This window comes from Crocuta crocuta, unplaced genomic scaffold (assembly GCF_008692635.1).
Source record: "Crocuta crocuta isolate KB4526 unplaced genomic scaffold, BGI_CrCroc_1.0 scaffold129, whole genome shotgun sequence".
Classification (NCBI taxonomy): Eukaryota; Metazoa; Chordata; class Mammalia; order Carnivora; family Hyaenidae; genus Crocuta; species Crocuta crocuta.
The window spans coordinates 5,881,598-5,896,811 of record NW_027551571.1 but is presented as its reverse complement, the minus strand read 5'-3'; the positions used below and the strand labels follow the sequence as shown (position 1 = coordinate 5,896,811).

Sequence of the window (15,214 nt, the reverse complement as noted above, 5' to 3'; positions counted from 1 at the left end):
CTCTGGACTAAGCAACCTGAGGACACTTGTACAGAATCAAGGTGCTCAGCAGGGAGGTCTCAGTGCAACTACAATCACCCACACTTCCTTCGAGACTGGCAGACCCAACTCATCACGTCCTCCACTAAGGACACGCTTTTGCCTCGGACAGGACGCCCCATGGTAAGAAAGGAAAGCAATTCTACTACATCGTTAACGTGGTCCTCAAGAATTCAGTCGTTACGATTTTTTCAAAGCAAACGTAAGCAGGAAAAAATTAAATTCTGCAATAATTAGTATCTCATGCAGACTGATTCCATAATGGCTAAAATTCTCATTGAATAAATTAAAAACAAAAACAAAAACAAAAAAAGGTTGAGAAGGACAGGAAAGTTATCCTCACTTTACACCTGGACCTTGATGTAGGAAAGTGCAACAAATTTACACTAACTGTCCAAAAATTCTATGTTTCTCTTGTGTTGCCTCAGCTCCCAATTTTTAAACTAACTCAAAGAAAAAAAATACCCAAACTCTAATAATTTAGTGAAAGAGGGATTATACTAAAAGAATGCTGTGGGGAGGGCAGAAATGACTAACAATATGTTTAGTTTTTCTTCAAAGGGCCAAAAACTCCAATTTGAATGATCCAGGGGCGTCTGGGCGGCTCAGCCAGTTAAGCACCCGACTTTGGCTCAGGTCACGATCTTGTAGTTCGTGGGTTCGAGCCCCTGTGCTGACAGCTCAGAGCCTGGAGCCTGTTTTGGATTCTGTCTCCCTCTCTGCCCCTCCCTGGCTTGCGCTCTGTCTCTCTCTCAAAAATGAATAAACATTAAAAAAAAAGTTCCAAACGACTCTGTGAATTGGAGGCAATTCTTCCCTTTAAAACGCCGAGAGAGGAGAACCTTACATGAGTTGGATCTGAAAGCAACGGTATGAGAGCACTGCGAGCAACTTGTTCTTAAGGGCCTTTCTGAATAAACTCCAACAGCTTCACAGGCACCATCTGAATAACCCACACGACGTGCCCGAAGGAGAGAGGAGGCAGGTATGAACTCTGCGAACGAGGAGACGAAGCACAGAGAATGAGTTGTCAGGCTCCACGGCGCACAGCGTGCAGGGCAGGCTCCCACCCACCCCGTGGGCTTCCGAGCTGTGCCATGGGCGCAAAGCACGTCAACAAAAATTGTCCTTTTCGGAGGAAGGAGAAGGGACAAGGACAGTTTCACAGCATCTGGGAAGAAGTTGTACTTTGGAAAATGTAAAATACTGCAAAAAGAAAGTCAACAATCCAGCGGACTCTGACCAATCGGAGGAAAGGGCACAGCTCATGAGACAATGGCTAGCTCTTCTCCCCAAGTCCTCTCGTTTTCATGCACGTCATGACTTAATGGCTAGAACCGATCTTGTTAGCCCAGCTTGTCCTCTCTATTCTTGAGCAAAAGAATGAAAACATGAAGGGACTCTGGGGGGCTGAGCTGGTTAAGCATCTGACTCCTGATTTCATCACAGGTCATGATTTCATGGTTCATGAGATCGAGTCCTGTGCTGGACTCCACACTGACAGCGTGGAGCTTGCTTGGGAGTCTCTCTCTTTCTCTGCCCTGTGTGTGCATGCATGCATATACTGTCTGTCTGTCTGTCTCTCTCTCAAAGTAAATAAACTTTAAAAAAAAAAAAAAGGAATGAAAACATCTAAGACCATAAAAAAGAGGAAAAATAATCAGCTGTCAAATCATTAAGCTCCTCCTACTTTTCCTCACAAAGCTGAAAACAGAGCTGGACTCCATTACCTACCTTTGCTTCATCATTAATGTCCCAAGTGAAGGAAATGGCGTTATACGCAATCTCCTCAATGTTACTGATGGTATTGAAGCTTTCTTTATAGTCAGCTATATAAGTGATGAAAAAGAGAAATTTGTGATTTCTGGTTCCAACATGAGATTATAGCAGTTCAAAGTAAGATTTGGTTTTTTGTATTATCACCTCTGAAAAACTTAAATTAACATTCTGTTGGGTTGAAAAAGTTTCAAAAAATGAAGAAAAAAATCACAGAGTTCTTAAATTAGCGCTAAGTTTAGACATAGTATTTCATTTTTTCCCCTTATGTCAAATTAAGATACTTAGGACTATAATGTTTAAGTAACTGTCCCAAGGTCACAAAACTACCCCAGGGAACCAAGATTAGAACTCAATTCTTTTAACTGTTCTGAACAGAGACCACAAAAGTTACAAAAGACAAAAGACCAAAAAAACATAATGCTAAGGTTAAGAGCCATCTTGTGATACAGAGAATGGTTTGATACAAAAATTATATACACAGCAAGAGAACAGGCATTCTCATAAAGCCACTTCATTAAATGTGGATTGGCACAGGTCTGCTGTTATACCCCAGGTGACGCATTCGGGGTCTCTCCGAAGACAGAAGCGTCTAGCAGTGCATTTCAACATGTGACCAGGGGAGACTGTTATGCAAGTGCACGCTAGCGGTATTTCCTTTTAGTTGTTTAGTTTTTTTGGTCCACCTTGCTATCATCTGTAAGTAATCAGAATCTCTTAAAGAAGACATTTCAGTTCAAAAAAATCTACAGACTAAAGAGCAGGGTACTCTTATGTGAGCAAGCTATGTTGCGTCTGGTTCCAGGGTCATATGGAAAGCCACCGCATGGGCCACATGTCCTCATGAAGGAAGTAAGGTTAAGAGCACTTATTCTGGGAGGCCGAGGACAAGCTTTGGAACCGATCAGCAGCTGGCATAAAAATTCAAATGCTTTCGGCAGGAAGCTGATCACTGCCAAAAATAACTGGAATCAGAAAGCTGGATGCGTGCACCTCTGGGAATAAAAGGAGGCTCCGGAGCTACTTACCAATGTCAATGCATCTTTGTTTAGCTGTGTGCTGCCGGGAGTGCCAGTATTTCCAATGCCTTAACTGATCTTCTCTGCTTTTGTCTTCTGCAAAAACCACCATGATCACACTCTATGAAAGAGAACGCATCATAATATGAAGACACGAAAGGGTGAGTATCTTTCGGAAAACTCAGTGTTGTATTTTACAGGTAAGGCTTAAAGCGGCAATTTTATTTATTTTAATTTTTTAAAATGTTTTTATTTATTTCTGAGAGAGAGAGAGCGCGTGAGCAGGGGAAGGTCAGAGAGAGATGGAGACACAGAATCCGAAACAGGGTCTGGGCTCTGAGCTAGCTGTTAGCACAGAGCCCGACATGGAGCTCGAACCCACAAACCGTGAGATCAGGTCATGATCTGAGCCACCCAGGTGCCCCAAAGCCGCAACTTTAGAGCTTCATTTCGCTGCTCTTTGGACTCGGGTATGGTAAGGTCTGCCTGGCTCCCCCAGAGGACAGAACTGAGAGCAGAACTCACTCGGACTTTGCTGATGGGCCGGTGGATCCCCTCGCTGCTGGTCACCTCCTTCAAGGTGACAGGGTAGAACTGGCCCTTGTTTAGGTATGTCATGGTGCTATCTCCTGGCTTCTGTCGAAGCGATTTTGAGGCTTCTAGGGTATATTCAAAGTTGTTCCTAAAGAATAAAACAGAAGTCACAGATCTCTCATCTACTCTTTGGGAAGCCTGCTTTATGCGTTAGCTCAATCCTGAAATGCTTCAGGGTGGATGTACGCCAACAGGCAACTCCCAGGAAACAGCTGACTGTGTCATGTTCTAAAGAGGCTTTGCTACTTCTTCCACAAGAAGTGTAATCTCAAGCGACATGGAAATCCTTAAATCTCTCATATGTGGGGCTGTGGGGCTACAAAATGCCTCCTAGAAATTCTATGAAGTAATGCTAAAAATTCAGAGTTTGGAAGCAAAGGATATTAAAGATATTCATAACCACAAAGGATTCTGGAAGGAAATCTCCTGAGACATGCTGCCAATCTCGTATCTGCCCAGCAAAGGTTGCGAACAGGTGGCTGTGTAGTCCTCGGATTAAATTCGATGTGATCTGCACAGCCCTTTTTTGTTGTTTCTGCTTGTAATTTAAATGTCTAGATGGGCATTCCACAGTTCTCTACGTTTATCACCACCTTAAAGCAACACGCATGTGTCTCCCTAAAGTTAACAACTCTAAACAACAATTTAAATAATTTTAAATAAATTCCTGGGCCGGATGTCAAAAATTACACCTATTCTTATAAATAAAGTTTTATTGGAACACAACCGCACCCTTTATTTACATGTTATCTATAGCTGCTTTTGTGCTGGAGAGGCAGAGCTAGGCAGCTGCACCAGAGGCTGGAAGGCCCACATACTATCTGATTCTTTACAGAAAGAGTGTGGTCACTCCTATCTGAGATCCTCAGGATACTAGAGCCTGTGACTCCTGCTCCTTGGGGCAGGTCTTTAAGGGAAGTCTCAATTCCCACAAAATCCTACACTTTACAATAAACAGCTTTTGCTTCAAAATATAACATACCAAAAAGAAATGCCAAGAACCAAATTATAAAATGAAATTCTAAACTCTTTTAAAAACCATCTGGAGGCGTTTATACATTTTGGTAATTCACTTGGAAGATATTCCTATTCCCAGTGTGTGATACAATCTTGCGGTTTTAAAAGACGAGGCTGTCGGGTTAGAGAAAAGCTGACTTCGTTTATTTCACTGCTAGTGAGCCTAATAAAAAATGAAAGCCTTCATCCACCTGATGCTATTCCTAAATTCTCACAGAAGTACACACTTTTGCAAACAGCAGGGAGCTCGGAGATCTAATTTAATCCCCTCATTTCTTCTTTTAGATTCCATTTTACAGCCATCCCATAAAGAAACTGAAGGAAAGAAAAAGCACCAACACCAAGAATTAAGGAAACATGAAACACAGTACAGATTTCAAGGTTAAACGGACTAAAGCACATGGCCTCTAGCAAAGGTAACACCATAGTAACTTTAGTTGAGATACAGGTGAAAGCCCACCAAAGCCACCTCTGATTTTCCAGTATCAAATTAACAAAAAAGTCGTAAGAGCTGAAAGTTAAAAATCAAATTAAAAGACAACTATTACCCAGAAACACTGTCAAAAACATAGTCCTCTGAATTCATGCCAGGCATCCGTAGATTGAGATCCGAGGGGAAGAAAACCTGAAATATCAATGCAATAAGCCACAACTATTTAACTGGTTATCAGGCTTACTAAAGACCTATATCTGGTACAGCACAGAAGTATGTGGCTTACAGCAACCCACTGCTCATTCAATATTCATTTTAAAATAAAAATTGTAACTCTACCAAGAAAATTAAGAAGAAAGAAAAACACCCATTTTATATGCCACTCAATTCAACAAAGACGGTCTCCGTGGGTACGTCCCCCAGCGTGCTGCATTATTCCCTTTCCCACTTTTTCTGTTCAAACTCTAGAATCTGCAACCCAAATCTCGTGACTTTTAGGAATCGTCATACTAAGCGAAGATACAGTCTCAAGTCTGTACCGTGGCTGCATGGATAGGTGCATCTTCTCTGAAAAGGCTACTATTCTACTCCTTAACTCCATCAGCACATAGATAGATGCTCCTTTCCCCCATGAGACTTTAAAGATGGCTTCAAACATCTTCAGTCCCTTTTACCTGAAAGATGTTCATCGCCACAAAATCCCCCAGAAGCATTTGGAGTTAATTTGTAAATTTCACACATCGCGTGGGTCATCAAGATCCACTGCGTCCCTGACTATTACCACCAACCAAGAGAGACCAAGCAAGTACATGATAAATCATTTTCCATTAAGAGCAACTGCAGGAATCTTGTTTTGGTCTAGACAAAAGCTGAAAAGAGACCTATGTGGAGATCTCTGTTGTCGATGGAAGATTACGCATGGGGTTCTCTTTCTCCGACAAATCACTTAGCTGCAATCATAATTGTTAACTCAAATGCTGGTAAGATTAGCCATGTGCCCTTGATAATAATTTCTGGTTTTGTAGGTTTGGTTTACAAATTACACTCATGGGCCTTTTCTTGTAAAAAAAAAAAAAAAAAATCTTTTGTTCCTAATCCATTCATTTCAGGCTGAGTTTCAAGCTTACATAACAAGGAAGAGGTGGAACTCAATACTTATACAAACACACAAATGTCTTAGGAAGATGCTTTCATTTCCTGTACCTCCTGAACGCCTTCCTTGAAGGTCTCTGAGAAGGTAGAGTCTGGAGTTCGCCTTTGAGCATTTGGGGGTTGAGCACCAGAGCTGAACTGGTCAGCACTAAGGTTCCGGTCGAAAACCACCACCCGCTCAGTGGGCTCAGGATGGTACACTGCTGGAGAGATTCCCACAGCAAAGCAATGGGGCTGGGTTTCTGTCTTGATGGAGTGGGTAGGCATTGTTGCTATGGAGACAGTGACTGTTGTATCGGGAGCTGTCAGATGGCCTCGCTTATCAACGCCCAGTTGGTTGCCATGGGGAAGGACAATGTTAAATGGCACATTTTTCAGTACTTGCACTCTGTTTTCTCCAGCAGAAACCAGGGACTGCTCGGTCACATTTGGCATGCTGTTTCTTTAAGAAAAGAAAAGAAAACTGTGTTTTCAAATTCAACGCTGATACAGTTCTTTGACAATTTTTATTCTCCTAATGGCAGTGGGTCCTATGTAATAATAATAATAATAATACACTTGGGAGGAACCACATGAATGGAAAACGCCAATGATAATCCATTGGAAAGGAAAAAAGACTTCATAGTTATCAGTCAAGTAAAATCCAAAAGTATTAAGTAGAATTTCCTTTGAAATACGGAGAACTCACAGTTCTCTTTATTTTCAATAATCCTAATAAAATGATCTTATTTCATTAGAAGCCTGAAGCTACAAACCTAGAAGATGGCGGTTCAAGTACAGATTCGAGAGTCAGACCGCCGTGGCTCAAAGTCCATGACCTTTAGCAAGTGGTTTCATCTCCTAGTTAACTGCATGCTCACCCACGAAGCCGGGATAGTCACGGCATCTACCCTCACAGGGCTGTGGCGGGTGAGATGAGGTGGCACACCAGGTCGGGTGTAATAATGCCTGGGGGACAAGGGCTCGGCAAGTATGAACTGTCCCTACTCGGCCACCACTTTCCCTAGTGCCTCCCCTTGTGTGGCCTTCTCTGCCATCAGACAGAAACCTCTGGTTACACTGTACAGGTAGATACACTTGCATAAAATTACTTTTTGGTTTAATAACTATCCTGGGCAACAGAAGATGATTTCTAGTCCAGGGGACAGTTAATGAATTTTCAAGGCCCCCTCAAACAGTATAGGCGGACCTTTACGGAAAAGGGCACGATCAATGAAACGTGCAAACCTTGAACTATGAATCCACTCCCAAGAATTTATCCTAAAGAGAGAAAAAAGGAAAAAGTCCCCTAGAAAGTTGTTCAGTAAGGCTTTGTAGTAGTAAAAAAATTAGATGGGGACTTAATGTTAGGATACTAAGTTTTGCTTTAAAATACTACAGCAAAAATACATAAAATACAAAGTTAACTGAAAAGCTGGAGAAGAGGGAAGAGTAGATCAAACAGGAGGAATCATCTGAGCAACTGCTGAAGCTAGGAATGTTGTATCTGGGTTTATATTATTTCTCTACTTCTGTTGTTTGAAAATGTCCATAATAAAAAGTAACATAACAAAAGCCATAAGCCCTTCTCCAAAGGGTAATTATGCAGATTAACACAGCAACGTGGAGAACGCAACGTGGAAGGGATTAGGTAGAACACAAACTATCAAACCCGATCTGTGAATATAATCACAACCACATAAAATGTGCACACCCACCCACACCCAAATAGCAAATTACAAAAATCCTCAAGATGGTGGGATTCGGAGTGTGGGATTCGGAGTGATCATTCTTCCTTTAAAACTATTTTACTCCTGGGGCACCTGGGTGGCTCAGTCGGTAAAGCGTCTGACTTCAGCTCAGGTCAGGACCTCACAGTTAGTGGGTTTGGGGCCCGCATTAGGCTTGTGCTGACAGCTCAGAGCCGGGAGCCTGCTTCCAATTCTGTGTCTCCCTAGCTCTCTGCCCCTCCCCCGCTCATGCTCTGTCTCGGTCTCGAAAATGAACAAAAACATTAAAAAGTTTAAAGAAATGTTTACTCCTCTATTACTAATAGAATACAGGGAAATGTAAAAAGCATATGTAAATTTTTCCTTCACGGCTGTAGTGAAGCCTTAATTTTCTGGAAGTTTTAACCTAAAATATTTTAAAAATAACTCCAACAGGAATTGGGAAAACAGCTACTTCATTAAGTTTTACTTATTAGGCAATTATTAAGATCACTGGGTACTTCATGTTTTTAAAAAGAGTCCTGCAGTTGCATTAAGCCACACCCTTTGTAAGAGAACCTCAAAGACCTGAAGCAAACACTTGCCTTACATTATTACTAAGAACATCGCTGCTCCACAGAGCAAGAAAGTTAATGCTTTGTTTTCCAGAAAAGGCAACTCTGTCTTAAGAGACTGGTAACTTTTCAGAGCAACCAATCAGAATTACCACCTCTCTCTTCCACCAGAGCTTTCTCACGTAAACCAACTCCCATTTTATTTTGACAGAAACCTGGCCTTTTTCAAGAGGACGACTTCATGCCATTAGACCTTACCTCTTGCTGTGCTCGGGCTCCGGGGGCTCGGCATCCGGCTTCGCTGTCGAGGACCTCCTCTCTCTCGGAACCTTGGGCGGTAACACACAAGACGACACTTTAGTTCTCACTTCGCGGAGTACAGACACAGCGTTTTATTTTCCAGCTCGGTTCATCCATTCACAGATCTACCTGCCCGGCCCGCCGAATGCCAGCGTCTGCCCTCAGGAGCTTACATTCTGCTCGCCAGGTTGAGAGGCAAAAACCAAACGATTCTTCAGTTGCCAAATAAACTCAGGGCATCCCAAATTTACCCGGTCACTGAGTTTGCGTTGATCTCTTAAGCAAACGCCTCTGGCTCGGTTTTACGCATTTATCCACGTTACGGAATAAAGAAGCAACAGAGAACGCAACTGGGCTCCGGGTGCCAGCGCCGCCCCCTCCCACCGCCCTTCCTTTTAGATCAAACGCAAAATCGAAACGATCGGCCCGCTAACAGGCCATGTCCAAGATCCAAACGCTGGCTTCAAGTGGTAAGTTTCTTTAGATACTCTGGGATTCACACTGGTACCCAAGGGACGAATCGAACTCAGTTTATGCTACGCCTTTTTGATTCTGCTCTTCTTTACAAAGGAGGTGAAAGCAGGCTAACACTACAGGTGCGCTGCAGCCATCGTTCCAAACCTGCGCTCCAAACCTGCTACATGTTTGAAAGTGCTTTTCAGTGTGAGCCTAGGAGTATAATTACTTTTAAACACAAATTAAATTGTTTCATGTGTTAACAACGTGCTTTAAAAGCGTCAACGAAGTTACTATGTAAAAATGACGGAAGGTTATATCCAGAGACCTCAAACAAATCAGGTCATTTACAAAAGAAAATCTCCCTACACCTATCGTAAGAAGTATGACATCTTAAGCGTGAAGATTGTCACCCTTAACGGACAGAGGTGATGACTTATCTCCCCCTAAGATGTAAAATACTTTCAGGACCTCACACTGAAAGCTTACACATATACAAGCACTGCAATCAGTATTATTACATCAGTCTTCCTGGCACTAAACTTGTTAGTTTTCTCCCATTCTCAAAATTTCAGTTAAAAATACGTAACCTCGTGGGGCGCCTGGGTGGGTCAGTCAGTTAAGCGTTTGACTCTTGGTGTCAGCTCAGGTCATGATCTCATGGTTTGTTAGATCAAGTCCCACATGGGGCTCTGTGCTGACAGTGTGGAGCCTGCTTGGTGTTCTTTCTCCCTCTCTCTCTACATCTCCCCCACTCGCGTGCGTGCTCTCTCAGAATAAATTTTAAAGAAATTAAAAAATATGTAATCTCAAACTTCATAATTAATACTCAGGAACTTCTAATTTTTATACTCCTTCTCTCTCTACACCTCCCCCACTCACGTGTGCGTGCACTCTCTGTCTCTCTCAAGATAAATTAAAAAAAAATTTTAAAATATGTAATCTCAAACTTCATAATTAATACTTAGGAACTTCTAATTTTTATACTGATCGAGACAATAAAACAGCCGTAAGGAGAACAGATATATCATAAGCTCCGCTTTAAAGGCACTCTTCGGCTATAGGCAAAGGAATCTTCCAGCATCATGAGGTACAAGTTTCCCTTCATATTCAAAGGAAAACAAAACTTACCTCAGCCTCTCAAACACAACATGCCGGGTATACAGCCTCACATTGGAAAATCCTTAAATCTTTATTTAGGCGCCACCCTATTTGGGAACCATCACCCAACTATCTTCTTCGCTTTTTGTCCCCTTCCACATTGCTTGTATTCGGGAAAGAGTACAGTGCCAGAGGGAACAGAAGGCAAGCAACTGGTGGATCTAGGTGGAAGTATCTGGGTGTTACTTGTCCGATTAAATGCAAGTTTTCTATGGGTCTGGAAGTTTTAAAAACAAAGAATATGGCGCAAGCAGACTGCGGTATACAGGCGTCTCCACATACCATCACTGGGCAGAGAAAAGGAAGCCAAAGTAAATACAGGAAGCAAAGCAAGTCCCAGAGGAGACGGCACACTGAAGGGGGTGACTCGGGCACAGCCCAGACCGGGCCTGAAATCCTGGCTGCCGCCCATCCTAGCCGGGCGACCTGAGAACTGTATTTTTCCCATCTGCAAAACAGGGACGATACCGCATATTTTGCAGGCTTTCTGGAGGGGCCGGAAATAAGGCACGTGCCGTCTGGCAGGCCACAGGCAATCAGCAAGCGGAGGCTAGCGTTACTGGGACAGCGAGGAGGACACACGTCTCCAGACAGGAAGGCCACATCAAGTCCCGGCGGAGAAGAAGTGATACTGAGTTAGGATCATTCGACAGAAAAAGGCAACAGACTACATCCTGATCTTAGAACAAGAAAGTCCGAGACTAGAAAACAGCTTTTGTTCCTTCATGGATTCTACCGTCGCATCATAAGCTCTGTAATATCGTGTAGGGAGAAGGCCATCGCTCTGACTACCTCGGCAGGAAGGCGGGAGCGCAGAAAACGAACCACTGTCCCTTCCTGAGCGCGCGAAGAAGCACCTTCGGTAAAATGTTCAATCTCGCGAAGACACATCTTACCATTTTCTGCTACGGGAGCTCCATCTTTCAGACCGAGCTAGGACAGCTGGCTACTTCATGTACTTTAAAAACAACCCTTTGATCCTATGATGGTACATTTTCAGCTTTGAACCACAGTTAAGTCAAAGTACTCATTACACTATTTATAGTCACTAAAGAAGCAACTTGCATTACACTCTACCAGCAAATTACTGTTTTATACGCTGTGGAGTCAAGTGCATCTTGGACTGTTGTTAGGTTTGTAAAAGAGGAGGCAAATCCACCTTGTAATAGTCATAGAGCAGGCCCAGCGCGGCCGCACTGTCTTCATCCCCGTTGATGCTCATCATGGCTTTGGTGGCCGCGGTGAGAGGGTTTTCCAGGAAGGATTTCCAGGCTTCATCCTCGCTCGTGTAGGAGCGCCGCTGCGGATAAAGCGCTTCGTTCTGAAGAACCAACACCGGCCGTTTGCTTCGGAGAAAATTAAAAACACACATATGTATATCACACTTTTTACCGCAAGGCACTCATTTTGTTTTTGTTTTTTTAAGAACCAAATAACCGATTCCTTGATGTTCCAATAAAATAGCTTTGTTTTTTATTGTTTCATCAATGAACCGCCCTGGCAAAGAAAATCAAGACAAGACCAGGAGACAAGCCATCGAAATGCACACCAATGGGTCACCCCGCAAGACGTAAGGCATTTGGGCAGCCAGGGGGCCTATAGTTTACCTATATATGTAAGGCAGGATACAGTATTTGGCAAAACAAAACAAAACAAAAAGATACTCTAAGAAAATGCCGGGCTATTCAAGCACTTAAGTAAATGAACACAAGGACAGAGTAAGGCAAAACAGAACATTCATTCTCTTCAGACGTCTCCAATCAGGGCTGTCCCCTCTTAGGGGGAGTATATACATGGTTCAATCATCGTGCTGCTACATGTTATTTCCCTCCTTCTGTTGACACCAGGCCTTAAAAACTTTCCTACCCACAGATGAGGGGGAGAGGAGGAGGGGGCGGAAAGAAAAAGGGATACTTGGTTTAATCCTCCGGGGTATATGAGAGAGTTAGAATATTCTACTGATTACCAGCAGATTGAGCCTGGAATGTGGCCAAAGGGGACTGTAAATCAATAAGGAGGCATAATTTTCTGGCATGGGAGTTAACTGTTTATCTTAGAGATAAACACTTAAGAATCTACAACAATAAATAAAACCACTGAACAAAAAGAGCTTTTTAAAGGAAAAAACAGGTGGGAAATCTCGTTTTTAAAAACGTTTCCTAGTTTTTCACACTGAGCAAAAATGGTTTCATTGGAACACTGCAGTTTGGTGGGACAAACCCAGAAAAATCAACGGAGATCTTGGTAAAGTCTTACAGGAGAGTTCATTTTAAAGATGAAAACAAACACTACTGATTCCAAAACCCCGAAATGTAAATAGTCTCCACACTGTTCAGTTGGTGCTATTTAGTAAGTCAATAAAGAGAGAAAACGGAACAGTCACTCCAGCAAAATGAAGTTTAAGAGGGGAACAAAAAACGTGTTAATGTTCAAAACGACTCTGAATTATCACTATTCTAACAAGCAAATTTAAGGATCAGCTCTCATTGCAACACACAAATGAAATATGTAAATGGCCTAAAGGTGACCTACCTACTCTAAAAGTGAATGTAGAAAGACAGATTATCTTCTCAAGTAATCAGCAAAGGTTAGGGTTTGGCAGTCACCCAGGCCCTTTAAAAGCAGATATGGATTTTTAAAAAGGGGCACATCTTTGGAAAGGGGTGGGGACATGGCCCAACAGCTTCACGTATCCTCACAATTAGGTCTTATGTCAAAGTCAATGGTTTAAACTCACGGGCTCAGCATAAAATCCAAGGAGCTCACATTCCGTAGGGAAAGAAGTCTTGAGGTGGGGTACTATTTTAACACGAATCAAACTTGATGAGGCAGTCCACTTAGAAACGAAAGCGTGTATATATATCCCACATTCACAGTAAATAAATAAGGGCACTCCCTACACCCTTCGGAGCTGAGTGGAAGGGCTCCTGAATCAGGGCTCTCCTGAGGTGTTTAACCGGTGCCCTGTGAAGCTATTATTAATAGCGTAATAGCTACTCACAGAAGATTATGACAGCGCTTGGCTCATTCAATTCCCGTAATGCTAGTTTTTCAGCTTCCCTTCTTCACCCGTCCCCCCCATCCCAAATGTGTACAGGCAATAGAAAATATTTCTTTGCAAATGGTTTTCTCTGATCACCCTGAAGGTGCCTTACGTTTCCAAGGTGTGCCGGAGGCCAAAATTTTAGCTTTGGAAATTTGCCTTATCTAAACCCTAAGTCGAGAAATAAACAGTAACCAGTGGCCGCCTCCATCTACTTCCCCTAGCACAGTGGGGCCAGGCGCTGGTCCCTAAAGGCCCATCTCTGCCTCGGGTGAGTCTTCAACCCCTCGCCAGTAATCTCGCCAAGGCTTCTGAAATCTTTTTCAAGTGATCGTTTCATGGACCCCAGGTTAATCCATTCAAGATGCCCCAGACACGATATCCAACCCTCTCAACCAGAAAAAGAAGGCACTGAAGGGAAAACCGGAAGGCAGACGTCTGATCTGGACTTACTGACCTGAAATATACTTATTCGTTTGGTGCGACTCACTTTTTTTCTTAATAATTTTTTAAAAAAATTCCGGAACAATTTTATATGTACACAAAAGCTGCAAAGAAAATACAGAAATCTCCCTCACCCGGTGTCCCTCGGTGTTCACATCTTTACATTGCACCACCTTACATCGCTCAACGAGAATTTCTTTCACCACAAACTCCAAAAGGCACATTAGTACAGCAGTTTCTGTGTATCCCCTTGATTTCGAAGATTTCATCCGCCTGATTTCTTTTCTGAGGATTTTTAATTACAGCAATCTGTAATTACCATCAGTGATGCAAGTGGCAAAATAACTCCTACAATTTTCTCACTCACACAGCCGGCCAAGGGGAAGAAAATGCCAGGACATCAGAGCACTTCCACTTTTCCCTAAATCTCTCCTTTCGGAAGTTCTGGCAGGCGCACCGCGGGACGCGGCTGGGCCGGGCCTCAGGGGATCGATTACCCGGGACATCTACCGTTCAGCGGGGGAGCGAGTCCCAAAGAGCTCCGCTGNGCCGGCGGTCCGCCTCGCCTGCCGCGGCCCCTTCCCTCTCCGGGTCTGTGAGGCGCCCCGCCGTCGTGCCGCCTCTCAGTCCGCGGTCACTGGTTTCTGAGGCCTGTGGCTTTGGCCCGAGAAAGGTCCGAGGTCTCCGGCCTCGTGCCCACGGCGGCCGCCTGGCTTTCGAACCTCCTGCGCATGCGCCTCGTGCATCCGTCTTCTATTGTCCCTCTTCTAGGTGACCGTCGCTGGGCAGCTGCCAGTCTCCTAATGGTTTCCCCACACGACGCCTGGGTGAGGACCTGCTGAGCGGTGGCATCGGCCTCATCCGAGCCGCCTGGTGCCAAGGGCCCGCCCCTCCCCCTCCCCTGCGCCCCCACCTCACTGCGGGCCCCTCTCACCTCCAGTCCCTGCGCACCCCTGAGCCCTCTGAGAACCCTCATCGGGGCTTCAGCCACTTCCCCCTTCATTCCCCTCCCCGCTGAGCGCCTTCGTGGGGCCCCGTCCCTAACCCACTGCTGACCTTTCCACCGTTTCCGGCATGTCCGCCCCTGTCCCAACCCAGTCGTCCTGAGCTGAAGCTCCCTTCTCCTCCAGGGTCCGCTCATATAGGGACAACTGTATGCCAGGCATTGTTCTAGATGCGGCAGATAGTAGATTTCCCTGCCTTCCCTCGGCATCTAGGGGGTAACAGACAATAAACAGTACGAGCAAGGTGTGTTGGAAAGCCCTGCTCGTGAGACTGGCAGGTTCTGTGGGAGAAAAAGCAGGCAGCTGGAGGGCATGGGGTGGAGCTGAGGTCGCAAGGCGCGAGGAGCAAAGGCCTTCCGGGAAGTGGAGGAGGAGCGGTCCAGACTCAGGCACAGCTTTGCAAAAGGTGCGGACCGTGGACATCGGGACCAGTACAGCCAGAGGGGCAAAGCAGGAGGCGGGGGAGGCTTGGGCTTGTGTGGACTGCGGCTCTCACTGAGTAAGACAGAGGCC

The 15,214-nt window shown here is 44.4% G+C and overlaps 1 protein-coding gene across 1 annotated transcript in view; it reads right to left on the bottom strand.

Moving 5' to 3' along the window:
- GRHL1 (grainyhead like transcription factor 1) overlaps positions 1-14,863 on the bottom strand; it is a 54,582-nt gene extending 39,719 nt beyond the window's left edge. The window contains exons 1-8 of the mRNA XM_077751002.1: positions 14,754-14,863; positions 11,370-11,556; positions 8,552-8,622; positions 6,082-6,472; positions 4,994-5,070; positions 3,360-3,516; positions 2,844-2,955; positions 1,774-1,868 (exon numbers count right to left, since the gene is read on the bottom strand). Of these exons, the coding sequence (XP_077607128.1) occupies positions 1,774-1,868; positions 2,844-2,955; positions 3,360-3,516; positions 4,994-5,070; positions 6,082-6,472; positions 8,552-8,622; positions 11,370-11,556; positions 14,754-14,863 (1,200 nt within the window). The remainder of the gene's footprint in view (positions 1-1,773; positions 1,869-2,843; positions 2,956-3,359; positions 3,517-4,993; positions 5,071-6,081; positions 6,473-8,551; positions 8,623-11,369; positions 11,557-14,753) is intronic.
- Between the last annotated feature and the right edge of the window lie 351 nt (positions 14,864-15,214).